This window comes from Bufo bufo, chromosome 1 (genome assembly GCF_905171765.1).
Source record: "Bufo bufo chromosome 1, aBufBuf1.1, whole genome shotgun sequence".
Classification (NCBI taxonomy): domain Eukaryota; kingdom Metazoa; phylum Chordata; class Amphibia; order Anura; family Bufonidae; genus Bufo; species Bufo bufo.
The window spans coordinates 710,874,614-710,900,088 of record NC_053389.1 but is presented as its reverse complement, the minus strand read 5'-3'; the positions used below and the strand labels follow the sequence as shown (position 1 = coordinate 710,900,088).

Here is a 25,475-nt window from a genome sequence, read left to right as displayed (position 1 = left end):
AAGACGGATCCAGTATTTCAGTGAATAAGTCTAAAGGATCCGTAAAAAAAAGATATCCGTTTGCATACGGATTTCCGGATCCGGCAGGCAGTTCCGGCAACAGAACTGCCTGCCGGATTCTAACAACGCTAGTGTGAAAGTACCCTTAGCCAAAAATGAGTAAAATGCAATCATAAACAAAAATTGCCTCGGAGGGTGTATAATATAGCCTTTAAAATCTCTGCAGGTGATCTGCAAGCAGACTTGGATCACTGAATTTTTCTTTGGGCACTGCTATTGTTCCAAAAAAATGTTACAACTCCAAAAGTAGCTGTAAATATCATGGGCTGATATGCAGGGGAATGATCTTGAACGAATTGTTCATTCCCGATCAATGCCCCCTCAATAAGCTGCATTTACATGCGGCAATCATCACCGCTGTATGGGGATGAAGATAATTACTACGATCACTCGTCTCCATACAGTTTCATTGTTTGGGGCAACATGCTGCTCACAAATGATAATTTGTTTACACTGAGCCATTACTCAGAATTGAGCATTTGTATATCTGCCCTATAAAAAAAAATCACATGTTTAGGGTGCATTCACACGACCGTATTTTTGGCTCCGCATCCGTTCCGCAATTTTGCGGAACGGGTGCGGACCCATTCATTTCAATGGGGCCGCAAAAGATGCGGACAGCACACAATGTGCTGTCCGCATCCGTAGATCCGTTCCGCGGCCCCGCAAAAAAGATAGAGCATGTCCTATTCTTGTCCGCAATCGCGGACAAGAATAGGCATTTCTATCATAGGGGCGGCTACATTCACGCGGCCGGTATCCGTGTTTTGCGGATCCGCAATTTGCGGACCGCAAAACACATACGGTCGTGTGAATGTAGCCTTAAGGAAAGGAATGGCCACCAGATTACTTAAAGGATAACTGTCATATTTTCACTCAAAATTCAATTTTCATATATGTTGTTACTGCTGTGGTAATCCATAATCACAAATTATCGTGCTCACATACCACTTGTTTAATAAGATTCTGTCCATAGCAACCGCTCCTCACAAGACTTCTTTCTGACTATCTTCTCAAGATGGCCGCCGATGCCCATACCCTGAGGCTAAGAACTCCCTCCCTAACTACCCAGAATTCATTCGGCTCATCTCGGGAACGCAGAGCCTCACCCCAACCAATCAGCTTTCTCCTGAGTAGTTGAATACTCTAATCGCAAATTCTTATCGCAAGTATTTCTATTGCGAATATCGGCACTATCCCGGTCCGACGGGAGCACTCACGCAGCGTTCGGGACTGCCCACTACTACGTCCTCTGTCTTCTGTATATAGAAGATGGGGGACGGAGGACACCTAGCAACGCTGTTTTAGCCGCACCACTGAAATGCCTGGGGGAGGAAAGAACAAGCTGCAATTACTGGGTAATTCAACACCTATACAAAAGTATTAACTAGGGAACTAAGGTAAACTTAGTCAGACCAATCCAATTACATAAAAAATATATATATATGACAGTTACCCTTTAAACAGGTCCTTTGTAAGGAGTATTAGCACATAGTGTCACCAGATTCACACACTAAAGTCAAACCCAAACTGCTGAACCAGGCGGAGAAAAAAACCCATCAGAAACAAATGAATTAGGCCGAATTCACACGGCCGTGAGCTGTCCGTGGTATCCTGGCCTGGCATCCTGCTGACAGCAGGAGCGCACGGTGTCAATGGTTGCTATGACGCCGTGCGCTTCATGCCGCCGCTGCACTACAGTAATACACTCGTATAGATCATACCAGTGTATTACTGTAGTGCAGCGGCGGCATGAAGCGCACGGCGTCATAGCAACCAATGACGCCGTGCGCTCCTGCTGTCAGCAGGATGCCAGGCCAAGATACCACGGACCGTTCACGGCCGCGGAACACGACCGTGTGCATTCGGCCTAAAACAAATGATCAGGGTAAACTCAAGACAAAAGCATGGGTACCAAATCGATCAGTTTGCAGCCAGGAGACACTAACAGGACAGTAATAAAAAGTACCACTGCTCAGACTGGGGATGATTGTAAAAATTCGAACATACCTATATTAATTTGTTTGTTTTTTAATATAGATTTTTTAAGATAAATCTAAAAATGGTACTTCGATGTCAATGTAACAATAATATAAAAGAAATAAGAAACATAAAACTGAAGTGTGCTCTGAAAAACAGTAATTTTCCACCATGTTGGTAAAGAGTGTCTGTAGTAAAATACGGCAACAGTAAAAAAAAAAACGCTAAAAGAACAAAAATAGTATGTGTAAATTAACCCTTCATTTAGCCAATGGCACTTACTTTTCTCTTGTAATGTGCTAGTAATCGATTCCTATGACTCCCTTGAAATTCTACAACCTGCAAATAAATATTTACATTAGAATAGAAACTAAAGAATTATTCTTATAGAGAAATGTGTATAAGTGGTGCCAGCCATAGTGCCCCTATAATACCAAGCTCTATTATCCTATGTGGCCCTGCACTGCCAGCTACCATACTAAGGTCAAAATATAAGGTGGAGCTGAGAAAAGAATTATACTACACCTCTTTCTTTGATCCAATCACAGTAAAGTACAACACATCTACCAATTTACAAGGCCTACTCTAAATTTTTTAAACCAGTACCTGGATCTGAATATTTTTTGTAACTGAATGTAGTTAAAAATGTTGACACTGAGTTATTCAATAAAATGTATCTGTGTAGCATCACCTGCTGTTTGTTCTTTTCCTCTTTTCTCTGTCCACCTTGCTGTGGTGGTTGCACATGCTCAGTTCCTTCCTTAAAATGCCACCAGCTGTATCCTCTGTTAAAAGCTATGACACTTAGGCCTCTTTCACACGAGCGTGTCCGAATAAGGTCCGGATGCGTTGCGGCAAACCCGCGCGAGTAGTTACGCAATTGCAGTCAGTTTTGACTGCGATTGCGTTCCGTTCAGGTTTTTATCGCGCGGGTGCAATGCGTTTTGCACGCGCATGATAAAAAACTGAATGTGGTACCCAGACCCGAACTTCTTCACAGAAGTTCAGGTTTGGGTTCAAGGTTGTGTAGATTGTATTATTTTCCCTTATAACATGGTTATAAGGGAACATAATAGCATTCTGAATACAGAATGCTAAGTAAAATAGGGCTGGAGGGGTTAAAAAAAAATCATAATAATTTAACTCACCTTAATCCACTTGTTCGCGCAGCCGGCATCTCTTCTGTCTTCTTCTGTAAGGAATAGGACCTTTGATGACGTCACTACGCTCATCACATGGTCCATCACATGATCCATCACCATGGTGATGGACCATGTGATGAGTGCAGTGACATCACCACAGGTCCTTTTCCTCAAAGAAGAAGAAAGAAGAGAAGCCGGCTGCGCGAACAAGTGGATTAAGGTGAGTTAAATTATTTTTTAACCCCTCCAGCCCTATTTTACTTAGCATTCTTTATTCAGAATGCTATTATTTTAACTTATAACCATGTGTGCCTCCGCGTTTTTTAGCGGTCCCATTGACTTGAATGGGTCCGCGAACCATTTTCCGCGGAAATAGGACCGGTTATATTTTTTGGACGTACTGGAACCACGGACGCGGATGGCAAACGGTGCACCATCCGCATTTTCAACAGCTCCATAGAAATGAATGGGTCCGCACCTGAAACGCTAAAATCGGTGGAACGGACGCGGAAGCAAACAACGGTCGTGTGCATGAGGCCTTATAGGAAGAGAGCTGCAGCAGAAAGCACACGACCCCTGAGCTGCCAGCTTGAAATAAATCTAGCAGAACAAATGGAGCAATGAATGGAGAGATCTCTGGATCCATGTGAGGTACAGGGCTGGCCCTAGCTTTGTTAGAAAATGAATGCCATGTACTATATGATGTCTAATTTTAATTTTTTTTACATTGATTTGAGATAACCACTTTAAGAAATCTATCAGGCGGTAATCATAAATTAGACTTTGTTCTCACAATCACTGGAGGAGTCTGTCTAACTACTCAGTATTTTTGACAGCAAGAACAGCTCAGTCTGCAACAATGTTTTTGGAACCCATAAAAGTTTGTGAGAGCCTTCTGTGTCCATCTGGATTTTCTTGAGACAAAATCTGTCATGTTGGGTCATAAATAGAAGCCATGATGTGCCTACCACTAAGGCTATGATTGGTTTGTCTGTACTATATAGTTTATATCGATGTTCCTTGACTTCCTTGTATTTTGGATCGCTGAAAAAAATTATGTGGCAACTCAATGAATGACTTGCTACTTACTTGTGTAAGCTCATTTGAAAACTTTTTGCAAAGAACATTTATATCCATAAACAACATTTTTATTTCAGGATCTGTCTGTGAAGACAAAAATAAGAGTCACTAAATGCACAGTACCCTGCTGACAGTCGACAGTGACTTGACTTTTTTTAGTGTGATAGCCAGGGCCATTTTTTCACAAAGGCATATAAAGGCGGGTGCCTAGGTCATTGGAAGGAGTGGGGATGGCACTTCACAGAGAAGACTAAGGCCCCTTTCACACGGGCGAGTATTCTGCACAGATGCGATGCGTGAGTTGAACGCATTGCACCCGCACTGAATCCGGACCCATTCATTTCTATGGGGCTGTGCACACGGGAGGTGATTTTCACGCATCATTTGTGGTTTGCATGAAAATCGCAGCATGCTCCTCTTTGTGCGTTTTTCACGTAACGCAGGCCCCATAGAAATGAATGGGGTTGCGTGAAAATCGCAGGCATCCGCAAGCAAGTGCGGATGCGGTGCGATTTTCACGCACGGTTGCTAGGAGGCGATCGGGATGGGGACCCGATCATTATTATTTTCCCTTATAACATGGTTATAAGGGAAAATAATAGCATTCTGAATACAGAATGCATAGTAAAATAGGGCTGGAGGGGTTAAAAAAAATTTCAAATAATTAAACTCACCTTAAGCCACTTGTTCGCGCAGCCCAGCTTCTCTTCTGTCTTCTTTTTTGCTGTGTGCAGGAAAAGGACCTGTGGTGACGTCACTCCGGTCATCATGGGATAGGCATAAGGCTATCCTTCATATAAGATAGGGCCAGGGACTATTAATAGGATTCAGATATATTGGGCAGACTAGATGGGCCAAATGGTTCTTATCTGCCGACACATTCTATGTTTCTATCACATGGTCCGTCACATGATTTTTTACCATGGTGATGGATCATGTGATGGACCATGTGATGACCGGAGTGACGTCACCACAGGTCCTTTTCCTGCACAACCCAAAAAAAAAAACAGAAGAGATGCCGGGCTGCGCGAGCAAGTGGATTAAGGTGAGTTTAATTTATTTTTTTTAACCCCTCCAGTGCTATTGTACTATGCATTCTGTATTAAAAATGCTATTATTTTCCCTTATAACCATGTTATAAGGGAAAATAATACAATCTACAGAACACGGATCCCAAGCCCGAACTTCTGTGAAGAAGTTCGGGTTTGGGTACCAAACATAAGCGATTTTTCTCACGCGAGTGCAAAACGCATTACAATGTTTTGCACTCGCGTGGAAAAATCGCGCATGTTCCCGCAACGCACCCGCACCTTTTCCCGCAAAGCCTGTGTGAAAGAGGCCTAATAATGTATGTAGATTCTTTCACCTTAGTGCTGCTTCTCATGTCTCCTTATCACTAACTGGTTTATTGTTGCTACAAGGAGAGGTAACCCTCACACTGCTTACCTGCAGCTACTGTAACAGTAATCTCTCCAGGTTAAATCCCCTACCTTGGTGCTGCAGTTAATCAAAGTAAGTGATAAGGAGACATTGGATTGGTCAAATGAGGAGAAAGGTGACTCCAGTATCTCTCCTGTCTGTTTTTCTTGCAGACCCACGCACTTGAGTGAATGAATCTTGAGGGACAATGATGGCTGGATGGAGCATGCTATGATTTTCCCAATTATAGCATGCACCATCCCTTGATGGAGATACCTCAGGACTTGTGTATTAGGTTTAGGCAGTTCTGTAAAGGAATATTTAGATGAGTCAAAATTACATTTAGTTTTACCAGGTTTGCTGTGGTTTGTGATGTGGTTATTTGCCGTGCCTTTTCCAGGTTACAATTGTAACATAATGTACTTCACTTTTATAAACTGCATGGCCAATAAACATCACAAAACCACAGCAATCATGCATTTTCAACAGCATTTTTACTGCGTGGTCAAAATCATTTTATGCTGCTACTGTATACCCTTAGGTCAACAGGCAGCTACAGCTAATCTAATAGGGGTGTGAGCACATAAGCCCTAAATGCAGCCCCAGTGATGGCTGTTACATAAACTGTGTGTAACTCCAGCAAGCACAACTTATGTGTAACCGTTTTCTGCCTTGTTGCACATAAGTAATAAGAAAACATCATGACAAATGAGCAACCTAAAGATTACGTGTCACCACTCCTGACATGTCTGTCTATAAATGTACATAACTGTATTCCACATGGCATGACGATTCTGGAAAATCTTTTGTTCTACCTCTACATTGTGCTGTTCCTCTATTAGGCCTCATGCACACGACCGTATTTCCGTGTCCGATCCGTTTTTTTTGGCGGATAAGATGCGGACCCATTCATTTCAATGGGTCCGCAAAAAACGCGGACAGCACACCGTGTGCTGTCCGCATCAGTATGTCCGTTCCTCCGCAAAAAAAAAATAGTGCATGTCCTATTTTTTTCTACTTTGCGGACAAGGATAGGCATTATTACAATGGATCCGCAAAAAAAACGGATGCCATACAGAACGTCATCAGTTTTTTTTGCGGACCGCAAAACACATACGGTCATGTGCATGTAGCCTTATATCCCTACTAGAAATATATGAATAAATTGACAATTGGGTGTTACCAGTTAGGGGGTTTGTCCCTGCCCAGCGTAACACTGTCCAAACAGACGTTGCAGGAACACACTATTTTAACAAGGGGAATGGTAACATCCAGTTTACAATTTTTTTTCATATTGTATAGCAGGAATAACAGAGGAATGGCACAACATACAATTATAAAAATAGATGCTCCAGAATTGCTATTCCATGTAGAATATAAGTAGTTACCAAAACCAACTTGCCTGTATCAAAACCAGCATTGGCACATTAAGTTACAGGATATATAAACTACAGGTGATTGGTCTATGGAGATGAAGCTGAGGACACCTCGTCTCACTGCACACACACTGCACGCTGGGTGCAACTGAAATCTACCCATTATGTTTAGACTCAGACGGTCATTGAGATTTTTCATATATCCTTCACATACCTCATTGGAAAGAAATATTGTGCGACAACGTGACTTGCACACACCGCACTCTTCATTTTTTCCTGCAAGGAGAATATAAGCATCATAAACACATGATCAACATTTCAGGCTCTGTTCAGATTTACAATGCCACAACACTCTACCAGGTAAAGATAGTGCTACTGTCAGGAAATGACCTAGCCGTGATCGAGAGCATGGCTGTTTTAGGAGAATTGCTGTGCCAACTGGCCAAGCCCCAACTGATCAATCTATCCTGTGAGACTGGACGCCAAGTCAATAAGATTTCTGGCTCCAATCCCAGAGCTTGTCAGCGTGTTTACTGTTGCCCTTACCTGTGATTTTCTTTTCCTGGCTCCAGTTTGTTCTGTCTGCTGCATTTCCGTTTGATCTTCCTGTGTGTTGACCTCAGTTAGGCTACTTTCACACTCGCGTTTGGTGCGGATCCGTCATGGATCTACACAGACGGATCCGTTCAGATAATACAACAATCTGCATCTGTTCAGAATGGATCCGTTTGTATTATCTTTAACATGGCCAAGACTAATCCGTCATGAACTCCATTGAAAGTCAATGGAGGACGGATCCGTTTTCAATTGTGCCAGATTGTGTTAGTAAATAACGGATCCGTCCCCATTGACTTACATTGTGTGCCAGGACGGATCCGTTTGGCTCAGTTTCATCAGACGGACAGCAAAACGCTGCAATGCAAACTGATGCATTCTGAGCGGATCCTTTGACATTCAGAATGCATTAGGGCAAAACTGATCCGTTTTGGACCGCTTGTGAGAGCCCTGAACGGATCTCACAAATGGAAATCCAAAACGCGAGTGTGAAAGTAGCCTAAGTTTCTCCTGGCTTTGAATCCTCTGCCTGTTTCTGGCTTATCTCTTGTCTGCTGTTTTGACTTTATGGTCCCTCCTGACTCAGGCTTGTTTAACTCTCCTGCTACTCTTAGCTATCTGATAGGCCTGCTAGCCCTGAGCTTGCACCAGTTTTTTGCTACCTTACTCCACAGACATAGCCTGAGTCTCTAGCAGCCAAGTTCATCCTGCCTTGCAGCAGGCTCTGGTGAACACCTAGGGGTAGCCTTAGCTCTACAAACTGGAGTAGTAAAAGAGGATAAGTGGTAGATTTAGGCTGGGTTCACACGAGCGGATGCCGTGCGTGGCATCCGCTCCGTTAAAGAGTGCCAAGACCCGATGCAGACTGCAGAGGCACGGAGCATTAACATGACTGATAATGCTCCGTGCCTCTCTGTGACCTCTTTACTACGAAATCACAGTGAGATAAAGTTGTCACTGTGATTTCGTAGTAAAGAGATCACAGAGAGGCACGGAGCATTATCAGTCATGTTAATGCTCCGTGCCTCTGCAGTCTGCATCGGGTCATGGCACTCTTTAACGGAGCGGATGCCACGCACGGCATCCGCTCGTGTGAACCCAGCCTTACAGTTTGCTGGCGGTTGTCACAAACGGTAACCCTGTACTCTTCCTCACCTCTGTTTTTTTTACAGCTACATAAGGGTCCATTCACATGTCCGTGGTGTATTGCGGATCCGCAATACACCTGGCCGGCACCCCCCATAGAACTGCATATTCTTGTCCGCAATTGCAGACAAGAATAGGACATGTTCTATTTTTTTGCGGAGCCGCAGCCTGGAAGTTCAGGGCCGAAGCCTGGAAGTTCGGGGCCGCGCTCCGGAAATGTGGATGCGGAGAGCACATAGTGTGTGCGGAAAAACGGAACAGAAACGTAAACACAATGGAAACAAAAAACGGAACAACGGATCTGTGAAAAACGGACCGCAAAACACTGAAAAAGCCATACGGTCATGTGAAAGAGGCCTTATACCTTATGTCTGTGGAGGCTCCACTCCTCTTTTTGTCTCACAATCACTGATGAAAATCACTGACCAAATACTGATGTGTGAATGAGGCTTAAATGTGTATCAGAAGGTGTATGCAGTGGGAATAGTTAAGGGGTTATCCAAACACTACAATGCCTTCTCTAATGCCTGGGCCCCTCACACAGGTTTGTACTTACCTTGCTCCCTGGAACCCGCATCGCTTCTGATGTCCGCACGGCTGCAGCTGCATCTCTGAGTTGCACAGACTAAACCATCTGGCAATCGGGTAGCAGCCAACAGCAGGCCACAATGGGAACGAGCCTTCTTAGCGTTACCTGCGATGCTAGGAAGGATTGTTCCCGTCGCGGCTTGCTATTGGCTGCAACAACCCCCCCCCGTCATGGGATATTTGATCCGCGATTCAGGGAGATGCAGCAGCCGTGCAGGAATCAAAAGCGAAGCGGGCCTGGGCATTAGAGGGGCATTATAGGGGTTGTATAACTGTCTGCAAATTTGTATCTATGAAACTGGCTGACCTGTTACATGTGCGCTTGGCAGCTGAAGGCATCTGTGCTGGTCCCATGGTCATATGTGCCCTCCTTGCTGAGAAAAACGGTATATGCAAATGAGCCTCTAGGAGAAACCGAGGCGTTGTCATTACTCCTAGAGGCTCAGCTCTCTCTGCAGCTGCTGAACCTTCTGCACTTTGACAGAACCAGGCAGTGAAAATGTGATCATGCCTGGCCCTGTGAATCAGAGTGCAGACGGCACAGCAGTTGCAGAGAGAGCAGAGCCTCTAGGTGTAATGGTAACGCTTCCATTGCTCCTAGAGGCTCATTTGCATAGAATAAAACATCATTTTTCTCAGCAATGCGGGCACATATGAACATGGGACCAACACAGATGCCTTCAGCTGCCAAGTGCACATGTGACAGGTCAGCCAGTGTCATAGGTACAAATCTGCTGACAGATGTCCTTTAACAGTCACTACACATGTAACACATATTTACCGTACCTTTCTGCAGGCAGCGTTCACAGAAGACATGACCACAGTTTGAAATGGCAAATCGAGAGGTTTCCCTGCCAGGCTGCCAAAAGCAGATGTTACATCGTACCAGGTCACCCATGTCGTCTGCTTAGAACAATCAGATGATGCAATGTGGCTACAGAATTATATAAAAAAAACAGACAAACTAAGATTAGCTTTGGCTGAGACAAAGGAAATACGTAAAGTAACCCAATAGGAATGTAATAGACTGCAGGTCTACTGCCCTGTGCCCGCGCATCCGGGGAGTACAGGACGGCAGACAGAGCTCAGCCATCAACTCACACCCCAAGTCATTTCATTTTTTGATTGTCAATTAGGCCTCATGCATACGACCGTATGTATTTTGCAGTCCGCAAAACATGGATCCACAAAAAATACGGATGATGTCCGTGTGCATCCCGTATTTTGCGGAACGGAACAGCTGGCCCCTGATAGAACAGCACTATCCTTGTCTGAAATGCGGACAATAATAGGACATAATTACAAATAACAAAATGGCTGCACACCGTTATATATACAAACAATAGAGCTAAGAAATGGGGGTCATTCTAGATAAAAGTGGTACAATACCGACTATAAATGAGTAATGGAAGCTCTTAGCGCATATACGTGTCGGGCCCATCTACCAGGCGTCAAGGTGGCTTCCGCAGATGGGTCCCTAACACTAAATATACTGCCTCTCTTTGGACTTACTTAAGCCTACAATATTCAGGGCAGTGTAGGAACCAGCTACATACGTACTCTGCTCAGAAGTCTAAAAGAGGCGCTACCCTCAATATATTGCAAGAAAATTTAGACTAGAACCTTCATAATCGCAGGTGCATATCCATGAAGCAAACATAATAAAAAAATAAATAAATGGCTGCACACCGTTATATATACAAACAATAGAGCTAAGAAATGGGGGTCATTCTAAATAAAAGTGGTACAATACCGACTATAAATGAGTAATGGAAGCTCTTAGCGCATATATCCAGTCCTGATCAAAAGTTTAAGACCACTTGAAAAATGGCAAAAAATCCTATTTAGCATGGCTGGATCTTAACAAGGTTCCAAGTAGAGCTTCAACATGCAACAAGAAGAAATGGGAGTGAGACAAAACATTTTTGGAGCTTTCAATTTAGTGAAAACAACGAATAAACTGAAACCGGCTGTTTTGATCAAAAGTTTAGGACCACAACTCCAAAAAAAAAATAAACCCCCCCAAAACAGAAATCCAACTTCCAAACATGAACTCAGTAATGAGTAGCTCCGCCGTTATTGTTTATCACTTCCAAAATTCGTTTCGGCGTGCTTGATGCAAGCGTTTCCATGAGGGGAGTGGGAACATTTCTCCAAGTGGTGAAGACGGCCGCACGAAGGCCATCTACTGTCTGGAACTGTTGTCCATTTTTGTAAACTTCCCTTGCCATCCATCCCCAAAGGTTCTCAATTGGATTTAGATCAGGGGAACACGCAGGATGGGCCAAAAGAGTGATGTTATTCTCTTGGAAGAAGTCCCTTGTCCTGCGGGCATTGTGTACTGTAGCGTTGTCCTGTTGAAAAACCCAGTCGTTACCACACAGACGAGGGCCCTCAGTCATGAGGAATGCTCTCTGCAACATCTGGACATAGCCAGCGGCCGTTTGACGCCCCTGCACTTCCTGAAGCTCCATTGTTCCACTGAAGGAAAAAGCACCCCAGACCATTATGGCGCCCCCTCCACTGTGGCGTGTAGAAAACATCTCAGGTGGGATCTGCTTGTCATGCCAGTAACGTTGGAAACCATCAAGGTTACATTTTTTCTCATCAGAGAATAAAACTTTCTTCCACCTTTGAATGTCCCATGTTTGGTGCTCTCTTGCAAAGTCCAAACGAGCAGTTCTGTGGCGTTCAAGGAGACGAGGTCCTTGAAGACGTTTTTTGTTTTTGAAGCCCTTCAGACTCAGATGCCGTCTGATGGTTATGGGGCTGCAGTCAGCACCAGTAAGGGCCTTCATTTGGGTCGAGGATCGTCCAGTGTCTTGACGGACAGCCAATTGGATCCTCCGGCTCAGTGCTGATTAAGTTTTTTTGGGTCTTCCACTTGACTATTTTGTTCCATAACCCTCAGGATCATTTAAGAAATTCCAAATGACTGTCTTACTGCGTCCCACCTCAGCAGCTGTGAGAGACCCTGCTTATGTAGTTCAACAACCCGACCAAGTTCAAAAAGGGAGAGTTTTTTCGCCTTTGCCATCACAACGTGTGACTACCTGACAGAAAATGACAATGAATCCATATCTTTGCACAGATTTGGCCTTTTAAAGGCATGTGGTCCTAAAACTTGGATCAGCTGAAAAACAGCCTGTTTCAGTTTAATCGTTATTTTCAATTAATTGAATGCTGAATAAATGTTTTGTCTCACTCTCATTTCTTCTTGTTGCTCTACTTGGAACCTTGTTAAGATCCAACAATGTAAAATAAGATTTTTTGCCATTTTCAAGTGGTCTTAAACTTTTGATCAGGACTGTATAGTCGGTATTGTACCACTTTTATTTAGAATGACGTTGAGCGCGACGTTCACTTCCTGGATTCTTCTCCCGGCCGGGCCGTGCTTGCGCAGAAGACTGAAGATTTTCTCCCGGCCAGGCCGAGCAATGTCCTGAACGCGCACGCGCCATGGTGACTTATTCCTGGCCTGTATAGTACAGAGCCGGCGTGCGCGTTCGCGGCTCTGTACTATAGTGGCCAGGAAGAAGTCATCATGGCGCATGCGCGGCGGCGTGCGCGTTCAGGACATTGCGCGGCCGGGAGAAAATCTTCAGTCTTCTGCGCAAGCGCGGCCCGATGGGATTCGACAGGAGAGGTGGCCATAACCAGGGAAGACCAAAGACAACGATAAGGTAAGAGGGGACTTATTTTCTCAAAAAGGGTGGGAATTGGGTAATTAAATGTATTTACAAAAATGATCACTGTCAAATCATTAACAATTTAACAGTGATCATTGTGATGGGAATACCCCTTTAAGGGGTTAAAGACACCATTTTTGGGTACATGTTTGGGGAAAAAACAAGAATTTTTCTTTTTACAGTGTTCCCCGTGCAGTATAAATAATATGATAAAGTTATTCTCTGGTAAGTAGGATTACAGCAATACCAGATTTATTTATTGTAGCTTTTTACAGTTTTGTTACTATTTCATAATAAAAACACTTAAAAAAGAACGTAGTATTTCGGTTGCACATAACAAGGGCCATCATTGTCTGATTTTACCATTGGCAGAGCTCTGTACGAGGCCGTATTGTTTGCAGGACAAGTTGCAGTTTTTATTGACATCATTTTATAGCTTTTTCATTTTTTTGCATATTATGCCTTTCCTGTACACTACCATGGACCCTATTACCTCTGGCAGGGTCTAATGTTAGGGCTCTAGTTGCCATAGTAACCAACGTCACATAGCGCTGCATCACAAGGTGAAAAAAAAGAACGCCAGGAACTTTCCGAAACAACTCAGATCTCACAGTGGCTATTGACTGCGACATCTAAAGCTGGGTTCACACCTGAGCGTACCGAAGGAGCGCTCTGTATTGCGCGATTTTATCGGGCGTTTTCAGACGCGGCTCCGGCAACAAGCAACGCCCATTGTCGCGCGTTCCCGGAAGTCTATGTACGGGAATGCGCGACCATACGCCCCAAAGAAGCTCCTGTACTTCTTGGGGCGTAGGGCATTTTGCAGCGTTCGTACGCGCTGTAAAACGCTCAGGTAAGAAACCATGCCCATAGGGGATCATTGGTTCTTGCCTGTTGAGCGTTTTACAGCGCGTAGGAACGCGCTGTAAAACGCTCAGGTGTGAACCCAGCGTAAGGGGTTCCTTCGATCCCAGCTGTCATTAGAAAACCGGCCGAGCGGTAAAAAAGGCGGAAGTGCAGGTTTAAGTGGTAAAAATGTGTTTTGGTGGTCGCTAAGGTGACAACCAATATGGCCGCACTTCCTGTTGTCACTTTCACAAAAAAAATACCTCTGTTGGGGTTCGGCAGTATTGTGCTCACTTGTGGCGGTCTGGGTGATACTGCGGCACTAAGGGTCAGTTCACATCACGTTTTATGCCTCCATTTAACGTATACGTTACAAAATAAAGGATACAAAAACGCAACACACAATGTTCTTGTATCTGTAAAACAATAAAGTATATTCTTTTTTTTTTTACAGTGGAACTCCATGGTGAATTGATGCCACTGTATGGCAAACGTTTAACGTATACGTTTTTTGGATACGTTCAAAGGATGGGAAAAACGTGATGTGAACACAGCCTTGTCTACATTTCCTGAGCCTGTAAATGTCAGCTAGTTTTCTCTGTTGGCAGCCATTCCAGGCTGGGGACGGACTAAATATCTTGGGGGAGATTTATCAAAACTGGGGTAAAGTAGAACTGGCTTAGTTGCCCATAGCAACCAGATTCCACCTTTCATTTTCCAAAGGAGCTGTGAAGAATAAAAGGTGGAATCTGATTGGTTGCTATGGGCAACTAGGCCAGTTTTTTTTTACACCAGTTTTGATAAAACTCCCTCCTTTACTTTCCACCCGCTCCTCCACATCCAACCTTCTTCACTAACCAATGGCCGACGCCCCAGAGCAAAGGTCCAAGCCCCAGTGCCCTCAGTTCTCACACAGACACGTCACAGCCCGGCAGCTGCCGGCCCGCCCTCCGTTACCTCAGCGCTTCCGCCCTTTCCCATTGGCTCTGCCAAAGTATTCCGCCTTCTCATTGGCCACTCCTGATCTAGGTGGACTGTGATTGGCTGCGGCGCCGCCATCCCTGAAGGTGATTGGTCAAGTGCACCTGGACTTAGGCTTTCCATGTACCGCAAGTCCTGGTGGCTGGGATCATCAGGCTGAGCGCTGCAACCGAGAAAGGGGAGGAGGAAAGCGGCCACGGGGGGCGGCACAGCTCGGGGATTTCGGGCCTGTTCCGCTGTGAAAGGAGAAAGCCACGCAGGTAGCTGGGCGCATGTATGATGTGTATGGCTGCCGGAGAGTAATGGTAGTTTCTGGTAGACGGAATGTGACGGACTATGTACTTCTAGGCTGCGTCCTGCATATACGGGAAAGGCTGGGAGTTATGGTACTTGTAGTTCTTCTGAGCAGGGCTTTGCAGGTCATGATGGGACTTGTAGTTCCACACTGCCAGGCTGATCTCTGCAGCAGATCCCTATTGTAAGGTCATCCAGACAGGTTTGATTCCACAGGGCTGTAACCTTGTAAAGAGCCTACCTCCGACCCCCCATATAACAGCTGTACTGATGTTCCCAGTACAACCAGCATTACAGCGGTCAGTTCCCAGTGGACAGCTGGGAAGATGTCAGACCGCTACGTACATTGGTGTCTGCCAAATACTCGACTATTGCTTCCAGCAGCACACATGCAAGCTTGGCTCGGCTGGGCATGCATGTGTCCTCAGTGGGGAGTAAGCCTCTACCTGGCACCGGCTCTGGAGGTGAGAATAGAAGTGCTGGGCATGCTGAAATTCAGCCTGCCGGATCCTTCTTTCCCCTAATATCTGTGGTGCGGGGAGAGCGGGGACCCATCATACACATTATTCCAGTGTAGTTTATGCAAATGTTCATCTGTTTTCTTTTACTTTTCTGCACTGAAATCTGTACGTGCATTTGCTGGTTTCAACGTGGATTTGCCCCAAATCTCACTCTTATGCATCATCGGTAAAGGGGTATTCTGGTTAGATTAAATAGACTATTAACTACTGATAACTATCACATCGGTGGGGGTCCTAGTGCATATGTGCCTGCATTGCTGAGAAAAAGTAAGTCTTAATATATGCAAATGAGCCTCTAGGAGCAACAGGGGCGTTACCATTACACCTAGAGGCTCTGCTCTCTCTGCAATTGCTGCGCCCGCTACACTTTGACAACATCATTATGTCTGGCCCTGTCAATCACAGTGCAGACGGCACAGCAGTTGCAGAGAGAACAGAGCCTCTAGGTGTAATGACAACGCCCCTGTTGCTCCTAGAGGCTCATTTGCATGTATTAAAACATTATTTTTCTCAGCAATGCGGGCACATATGAATATGGGACCCACACAGATGCCTTCAGCTGCCAAGAGCACATGTAACAGGTCAGCCAGTGTCATAGGGGAGGTCCTTTATCGGCTTCAGAGTAAGCACACTGCCATGTACAGTAGGTGCCCAGAAATATAGCCATGCCTTTATTGTGAATATCTGCCCCTCTAATCCTGAGGAACGCTTCTTCATATCTTTATGCAGATAAGGTTTTTGGAGCACCATGGGCATTTGGTCCACCATGTCCCCGCTAGTAACGTCACCCAGTGCCTCTCCCTCTTGTTCAGTAGACGTCCCTGAGATTTCAGAGCTGGTAGTAATGGCACAGGGGATGCCAGGTGCACAGAACGGAGTGGCCCCGCCCACTGTGCACCGGAGACCACATTTGCATAAAAATAAATAAAATAAAAAAAGCATTTCTCAAGATCAGAGGACCAGAATTTCACAAGAAAGGTAGGGTTATTTTTCAGGGAGTGGACATTGTACGTACACCACCTGTGGTAGGAGAAATACCTGATGAGAACCCAAGCGGTGATAGAAACTTGTAACGTTAATATAGTTGTGTTATTTTATGTCTTTTTATTAATTATGTTTTTATTCTTCCACCTAGTTCTAATGGATGTTCTCGCTCAGCTAGAAGTTCACCGGTAGCGGGTCACAGAGGCAGTATTTCTTGTACGTATGCTTACTCTGCATTTTATGGGACTATCTGATGTAATACAGGGGGCATCAAGTGACGGAAACAAAGCTGCAATACCCAGAACAGCCACAAGTAACAGTATAACATGCGCAGTATGAACAGTGTCTAGACCAATGTAAATAATGAAGAAGCTGTATCTCTCCAACGCCATGGCCCCTTCAAGCAGCTGATTGGTGGGAGTCTGAATCTCGGCACCCCCACCCATCTAATATTGGTCTTCTGTCTTAAGAACAGGCCAATGGAGGATGCATGACGCCTTTAACATTCTTAGTTTCCTACTGCCAATAGAGCAGTGGGGGAAGTCTCCTGCCGCCAGTTCTCTTTACACGAGATACACAGGGTGGGTAATAGCTCCCCTATCGGGACTCACATTCTTATATATTTCTCAGTCTTAGGGCTCATGCACACGACCATATGTATTTTGCAGTCCGGAAAAAAATACGGATGTCGTCCATGTGAATTCCGTATTTTGCGGAACGGAACAGCCGGCCCATAATAGAACAGTACTATCCTTGAACGTAATACGGACAATAATAGGACAGGTTCTATTTTTTTGCGGAACGGAGATACGGAAATGGAATGCACACTGAGTACCTTCTGTTTTTTCTTCAGACCCATTGAAATTAATTGTTCCGCATACGGTTTGCAAAAAAAACGGACACTGAAAGAAAATACGTTTGTGTATGTGAGCCCTTAACTGCAACATTTGACAAATAGGACCCCTAATTAGTAGGGATGAGTGAATCCGAACTGCAAAGTTCGGGTTCGTACCGAACTTTGCGAGTTCTGGTACCCAGACCTGAACCTGGACTTTATCACTCAAGTCCGGGTTCAGTGTTCGGTTGATTTTATTATTTTCCGTTCTAACATGGTTATATCGGAAAATAATAGCATTCTTAAGACAGAATGCAAAAGAATATGGCCATTTAGGGGTTAAAAAGAAAAAACAACTCGCCTCATCCACTTGATCACACTGCAACACCTTCTTCTGAACAGGACCTGCAATGTGCGCTATGATGTCCCGCGCTCTCCCTTGTGGTGACATCATCATGCATATCGCAGGTCCTGTTCAGTGAGGATGGTAGAAGCTGCTGCAGCGCGATCAGGTGGATGAGGTAAGTTGTTTTTAACCCCTAAATGGCCATATTGTTTTGCTTTCTGTCTTAAAGGGCTTCTGTCACCCCCAAAACACATTTTTCTTTTTTTTTTTTGTGCTTGTTTAAATCCTTATTTAACTACTATTCCCTATATAGGGCTCTTACCTTTTGTCTGTGGCTTCTTTTCCTTAAAAAACAATCTTTTAAAATATACAAATCACTTCACTACCAGCAAGAAGGGCGTCTACTTGCTGGTAGCCGCTGCAAAAAACCGCCCCCTCCTCCTGTTGATTGACAGGGCCAGCGAGCGCTCTCCTCCTCCGGCTGGCCCTGTCATCATTTCAAATCCCGCGCCTGTCTTCATTCGGCGCGGGTGCACTGAGAGAAGGAGGCTCGCCTCCTCAGCACTCCCTCAGTGCGCCTGCGCCGATGACGTCTTCTCTTTCGGTGACGTCGTCGGAACAGGCGCACTGGGGGAGTGCTGAGGAGGCGAGCGTCCTCCTCTCAGTGCGCCCGCGCCGAATGAAGACAGGCGTGGGATTTGAAATGATGACGGGGCCAGCCGGAGGAGGAGAGCGCTCGCTGGCCCTGTCAATCAGCAGGAGGAGGGGGCGTTTTTTTGCGGCGGCTACCAGCAAGTAGACGCCCTTCTTGCTGGTAGTGAAGTGATTTGTATATTTTAAAAGATCGTTTTTTAAGGAAAAGAAGCCACAGCCAAAGGTAAGAGCCCTATATAGGGAATAGTAGTTATATATAAAAGGATTTTAACAAGCCCAAAAAAAAAAAAAAAGGGGTTTTGGGGGTGACAGAAGCCCTTTAAGACTGCTATTATTTTCCAACATAATAATGTTATAATGGACCTGAAGTTCAGCCGAACCTGGCGAACCCGAACTTCCACGTGCTCTCTCATTCCTAGAGATTAGGGATTTTTAGAAGTTAAGTAGTTCTTAAACAACCATGGAGGATCAATGTGAAAATACATTGCTAATGGTTCACATCACTGCTAAATCCGTGAGTGTATTCCTGATCTCACAAGGATGAGATCATTGCACGCCGGCAGTTCCCTCCAAAATCAAATGGCATTTTATCTAGTTAAAAAAAAATATATAAAACCGACAAGAATGCAAATTAGAGAAAATGTATGCACGTTTGGCGTTTTTTTTTTCTATAGAAGACTATGTGCCTGTTAAACACATCAGATTTTCTATGGTTTCTAGGTGAAAACCAATAAGATGGACAGATACAAATACTTGTGTACAGGCCACAGAACTATGCATGCTATATAATGCCTGCTGCAGCTGGGCCACAGAACTATGCATGCTATATAATGCCTGCTGCAGCTGGGCCACAGAACTATGCATGCTATATAATGCCTGCTGCAGCTGGGCCACAGAACCACTTTTTAACTAGGGGACAGACCTACATATCAAGGGTTGGAGAAGGAACCTACATCAAAAGTGATCTGTGACGGAGCGACCCTGTGAGATAAGTAGAGCCTGTGCAGCGCCACGTGTCCCTGATGTATCGCCACAGCCTGTTATCAGAACGTGTGCTATGTCAATGCAGAATTTCCAGTGACGTGGATTATATCATTACGGATGGTAGACCTCTTTCCCCGTACTGTGCATCTTTTTAGATGAAGGACCACTTATTAGAGCCGCCTTTTGATTTAAAAAGACATGTGATGTAACATTGACCTTATTTTTAAAGAGTAACTAAACCTTTTTACTAAAATTTTAATAAGATGTTCCTAATGCCCTAATAAAAGTTTTTCTAATATACTTTATTTATGGATTTTGTATTTTTATTAAACTTTTCCCTACCTAAAGCGCACCATTCCCTGTGCGCTTAAAAATGACATTTCTGTACCCTGCTGACTGCTCAGTGGTGTACGGAGTACACATTTTATCAATGGGGCCACAGCAGCAGTGCCTACGGGCAGGAGCGCATATTGCTGCCCGTGCCCACCAGAGGTTTACTAAGTCCTGGCATAGCACATGGATACTCTTACCCATGTGCTATGCCAGGATTAGCTGAGAGGAGCGGGCTCCTGCTTCTGCCTGCTCAGCTAAGCTTAGAGCTGACATGCAGGACTCTTATCTTAGCGGAGCAGGCACAAGCGGGAGCCCGCTCCTCTCAGCTACATGGGTACGGGGGGAACGGTGCACGGGCAGGAGCAGAAATATGTGCTCCTGCCCATACTCCCTGCTGCTGTGGCCCCATTGATAAAATGTGTACTCCGTACACCATCGAGCAGTCAGCGGGGTACAGAAATTTCAGTTTTAAGCGTACAGGGAATGGTGCGCTTTAGGTAGGGAAAAGTCTAATAAAAATACAAAATCCATAAATAAAGTATATTAGAAAAACATTTATTAGGGCATTAGGGACATCTTATTGACATTTACTCAAAGGTTTAGTTACTCTTTATACAGCTTTAGATGTTCCTGGGTAGAATCCAAATGCTCAAATCCAGTATATTCTGTAAATCTGAGCCCTGTATTCCTAGACACGAGTGCATTCTTCATTCAGTGGCGACTTCTCATCCCCGGTGAGAAATGCAGAGGTCAATTCATCTGAACCACGTTTGATGTTCATTAAGTAAAGCCATGAATTGACTGCTGTAATTGTGGTTTCCTTTGCTGTGGGCTATGGATGTCTGCCACTATATATTTCTGCTGGGCTCTGTAGTCGCATCTGTCATACAAGGCCGCGTCTGTGAGCGCTTGTTGAAAAGTTGTGTACACAGCCATTTCTTGGGAGGAAATGTCAACAGCCCTGCATGTAAGAAGCAGACATCAGTGCACCGAAGGGGAGGAAGCCTTCTGCTGCAGCGCGCTATCGTGCGGTGCGAACAAGGTCAGTATCTGCAGGGCCGACGTTACCCTGAACTGCCGCCTCGAGGCGTGATGTTTGGTCTTGGATCTCATGGACCTGATTTCAGTCCTCCCACCTGGTGCCCAACTTCATGATCTTCCTCATTGTAGGTTGTGCTAATATGATATAGAGGAAAATGGTTTTGGTCCATCTTTCAGCTCTGCTTAATTTCCTACTATAGGAGAGCTTTATCACGAGGTGAATTTTTAAAGTCAGTTTGGCAGGAGTTTGTGCAACATTACGGCAATGCGATGTTGTTTTAATAAATTTGGTGCATCTTTAAGTCTACCACTTGTGTCTTGAGATGCTACATTGTCCATATTGTCTCCTTTGCTGGCTTGATTCCTTTTTTCCATCGCATTGTACACTGTTCATATCCAGGGATTACGACCACTGCCGCAGCGCAGACACGAGGTGGCCGAGAATAGAGCTGCTGAGCATATGTTGCCTATGCGCGCTCCCACAGTCCCTGGTTGCCAGAGAGGCCGGTTCTTTTTCCTATAGTATGCAAGCCACGGCCACCACTGCTGGATTGTAGGGTGGTCACAACCCCTGGATAAGAGCAGTGTAGATTGTAATGGAAAAATTAATCAAGCCAGCAAAGGACACAATATGGACAGTCTCCTATCTATCTAAAAAATCTGTTAATATTACATCTGTGTAAGCAAGCTTTTCTCTTTATGTGGTCTACAACAGGGCTCGACAAATCCCGGGCGCCAGGTCGCCATGGCGACCAGGAATTTGGTCCTGGCGCTTGGGTATTTGTCAGCCCGTTTTCAAAGATGCGCTCTCGGCGCGCACCATGGTTTCCTGAGCCGGCACAGTGGAGAAGGAGAGGAGTCCCTCCCTCCCCACTGTGCGCGGCTGCCGCTGGCCACTAAGAACAGAGTAGGAGGAGGAGGGGAGGGACTGTGGCCACTGCGCCACCAATGAATGTGTCGGCCATATCCCGGCCCCTATGACTGCACGCTGTGATCCGCGCGATTAACCCCTCAGTTGAGGGGTTATTCGCGCGGATTACAGCGTCCTGTCAGAGGTCGGGTGCCGGGTTCTTCAGTCTCGACTCTCTGCATCAGTGGGCAGTTCTGATCAGAGTTCCAGCAGTGTAATGCTGGGGCTCCGATCGGTTACCATGGCAGCCAGGAGTCGCGCTACTGAAGTCCTGGCTGCGATGGTATGTTAGTGAGCAGCATTATACTCACGTGCGCCGTGGCCGCCGGTCGCTCCTTCTTCTGTCTGTGCGGCTCATTGCTAATGCTTATAGCATTAGCAATGCGCCGCACAGACCTATGAGAAGAAGGAGCTCCCGGCGATCACGGTGCACGTGAGTATAATGCTGCTTACTAACATACCATTGCAGCCAGGACTTCAGTAGCGTCCTGGCTGCCATGGTAACCGATCGGAGCCCCAGCATTACACTGCTGGGACTCCGATCGGAACTGCCCACTGCCACCAATGATGGGGGGAGGAGAAGGAGGGGGACCCTGTGGCCACTGCCACCAATGATTAATACTGGGGAGGGAGGCGGGGTGGGTTTGTTACCAGAGGGGGCTGATAAGAGGGAGGCTGGAGGGGCTGATCAGAGGGAGGCTGGAGGGGCTGATCAGAGGGAGGCTGGAGGGGCTGATCAGAGGGAGGCTGGAGGGGCTGATCAGAGGGAGGCTGGAGGGGCTGATCAGAGGGAGGCTGGAGGGGCTGATCAGAGGGAGGCTGGAGGGGCTGATCAGAGGGAGGCTGGAGGGGCTGATCAGAGGGAGGGGGGGAGGGGCTGATCAGAGGGAGGGGGGGAGGGGCTGATCAGAGGGAGGGGGGGAGGGGCTGATCAGAGGGAGGCTGGGAGGGGCTGATCAGAGGGAGGGGGGGAGGGGCTGATCAGAGGCTGGCTGCCATGGTCAGCTCCCTGCTGTGTGCACAAAGCACAGGGCAGCAGGGAGAGTGTAAAGTCCTATTCACCCTAATAGAGCTCTATTAGGGTGAATATGACAAGGGTTCTAGCCCTTAAGAAGGCTAATAGTTATTAACCACCTCCGGACCGCCTAACGCAGGATCGCGTTCCGGAGGTGGCAGCGCTGCGCACAGTCACGCATATACGCGTCATCTCGCGAGACGCGAGATTTCCTGTGAACGCGCGCACACAGGCGCGCGCGCTCACAGGAACGGAAGGTAAGAGAGTTGATCTCCAGCCTGCCAGCGGCGATCGTTCGCTGGCAGGCTGGAGATGTGTTTTTTTTAACCCCTAACAGGTATATTAGACGCTGTTTTGATAACAGCGTCTAATATACCTGCTACCTGGTCCTCTGGTGGTCCCATTTGTTTGGATCGACCACCAGAGGACACAGGTAGCTCAGTAAAGTAGCACCAAGCACCACTACACTACACTACACCCCCCCCCCCATCACTTATTAACCCCTTATTAGCCCCTGATCACCCCTAATCACCCCTGATCACCCCATATAGACTCCCTGATCACCCCCCTGTCATTGATTACCCCCCTGTCATTGATCAACCCCCTGTAAAGCTCCATTCAGACGTCCGCATGATTTTTACGGATCCACTGATAGATGGATCGGATCCGCAAAACGCATCCGGACGTCTGAATGAAGCCTTACAGGGGCGTGATCAATGACTGTGGTGATCACCCCATATAGACTCCCTGATCACCCCCCTGTCATTGATTACCCCCCTGTCATTGATTACCCCCCTGTAAAGCTCCATTCAGATGTCCGCATGATTTTTACGGATGCACTGATACATGGATCGGATCCGCAAAACGCATCCGGTCGTCTGAATGAAGCCTTACAGGGGCATGATCAATGACTGTGGTGATCACCCCCCTGTCATTGATCACCCCCCTGTAAAGCTCCATTCAGATGTCCGCATGATTTTTACGGATGCACTGATAGATGGATCGGATCCGCAAAACGCATCCGGACGTCTGAATGAAGCCTTACAGGGGCATGATCAATGACTGTGGTGATCACCCCATATAGACTCCCTGATCACCCCCCTGTCATTGATTACCCCCCTGTCATTGATTACCCCCCTGTAAAGCTCCATTCAGATGTCCGCATGATTTTTACGGATGCACTGATAGATGGATCGGATCCGCAAAACGCATCCGGACGTCTGAATGAAGCCTTACAGGGGCATGATCAATGACTGTGGTTATCACCCCATATAGACTCCCTGATCACCCCCCTGTAAAGCTCCATTCAGATGTCCGCATGATTTTTACGGATGCACTGATACATGGATCGGATCCGCAAAACGCATCCGGTCGTCTGAATGAAGCCTTACAGGGGCATGATCAATGACTGTGGTGATCACCCCCCTGTCATTGATTACCCCCCTGTAAAGCTCCATTCAGATGTCCGCATGATTTTTACGGATGCACTGATAGATGGATCCGATCCGCAAAACGCATCCGGACGTCTGAATGAAGCCTTACAGGGGCATGATCAATGACTGTGGTGATCACCCCATATAGACTCCCTGATCACCCCCCTGTCATTGATCACCCCCCTGTCATTGATTACCCCCCTGTAAAGCTCCATTCAGATGTCCGCATGATTTTTACGGATGCACTGATAGATGGATCGGATCCGCAAAACGCATCCGGACGTCTGAATGAAGCCTTACAGGGGCATGATCAATGACTGTGGTGATCACCCCATATAGACTCCCTGATCACCCCCCTGTCATTGATCACCCCCCTGTCATTGATTACCCCCCTGTAAAGCTCCATTCAGATGTCCGCATGATTTTTACGGATGCACTGATAGATGGATCGGATCCGCAAAACGCATCCGGACGTCTGAATGAAGCCTTACACGGGCGTGATCAATGACTGTGGTTATCACCCCATATAGACTCCCTGATCACCCCCCTGTCATTGATCACCCCCCTGTCATTGATCACCCCCCCTGTCATTGATCACCCCCCCTGTCATTGATCACCCCTCTGTAAGGCTCCATTCAGATATTTTTTTGGCCCAAGTTAGCAGAATTTTTTTTTTTTTTTTCTTACAAAGTCTCATATTCCACTAACTTGTGTCAAAAAATAAAATCTCACATGAACTCACCATACCCCTCACGGAATCCAAATGCGTAAAATTTTTTAGACATTTATATTCCAGACTTCTTCTCACGCTTTAGGGCCCCTAGAATGCCAGGGCAGTATAAATACCCCACATGTGACCCCATTTCGGAAAGAAGACACCCCCAGGTATTCCGTGAGGGGCATATTGAGTCCATGAAAGATTGAAATTTTTGTCCCAAGTTAGCGGAACGGGAGACTTTGTGAGAAAAAAATTAAAAATATCAATTTCCGCTAACTTGTGCCAAAAAAAAAAAATTTCTATGAACTCGCCATGCCCCTCATTGAATACCTTGGGGTGTCTTCTTTCCAAAATGGGGTCACATGTGGGGTATTTATACTGCCCTGGCATTCTAGGGGCCCCAAAGCGTGAGAAGAAGTCTGGTATCCAAATGTCTAAAAATGCCCTCCTAAAAGGAATTTGGGCACCTTTGCGCATCTAGGCTGCAAAAAAGTGTCACACATCTGGTATCGCCGTACTCAGGAGAAGTTGGGGAATGTGTTTTG

General features: G+C 46.0%; 2 protein-coding genes across 3 annotated transcripts in view; one reads left to right on the top strand and one right to left on the bottom strand.

Annotated features, from left to right (window-relative positions):
• Window positions 1–14,976, bottom strand: part of LOC120985983 (probable E3 SUMO-protein ligase RNF212) — a 48,846-nt gene extending 33,870 nt beyond the window's left edge. For both annotated transcript variants that reach the window (XM_040414238.1, XM_040414239.1), the window contains exons 1-5: window positions 14,839–14,976; window positions 10,133–10,280; window positions 7,272–7,333; window positions 4,272–4,346; window positions 2,323–2,379 (exon numbers count right to left, since the gene is read on the bottom strand). In XM_040414238.1, the coding sequence (XP_040270172.1) occupies window positions 2,323–2,379; window positions 4,272–4,346; window positions 7,272–7,333; window positions 10,133–10,244 (306 nt within the window). In that variant the 5' untranslated portion in view covers window positions 10,245–10,280; window positions 14,839–14,976. The remainder of the gene's footprint in view (window positions 1–2,322; window positions 2,380–4,271; window positions 4,347–7,271; window positions 7,334–10,132; window positions 10,281–14,838) is intronic.
• LYSMD4 (LysM domain containing 4) overlaps window positions 14,972–25,475 on the top strand; it is a 35,425-nt gene continuing 24,921 nt past the window's right edge. The window contains exons 1-2 of the mRNA XM_040414240.1: window positions 14,972–15,122; window positions 16,813–16,877. The gene's annotated coding sequence lies outside the window, so the exon portion shown is untranslated. The remainder of the gene's footprint in view (window positions 15,123–16,812; window positions 16,878–25,475) is intronic.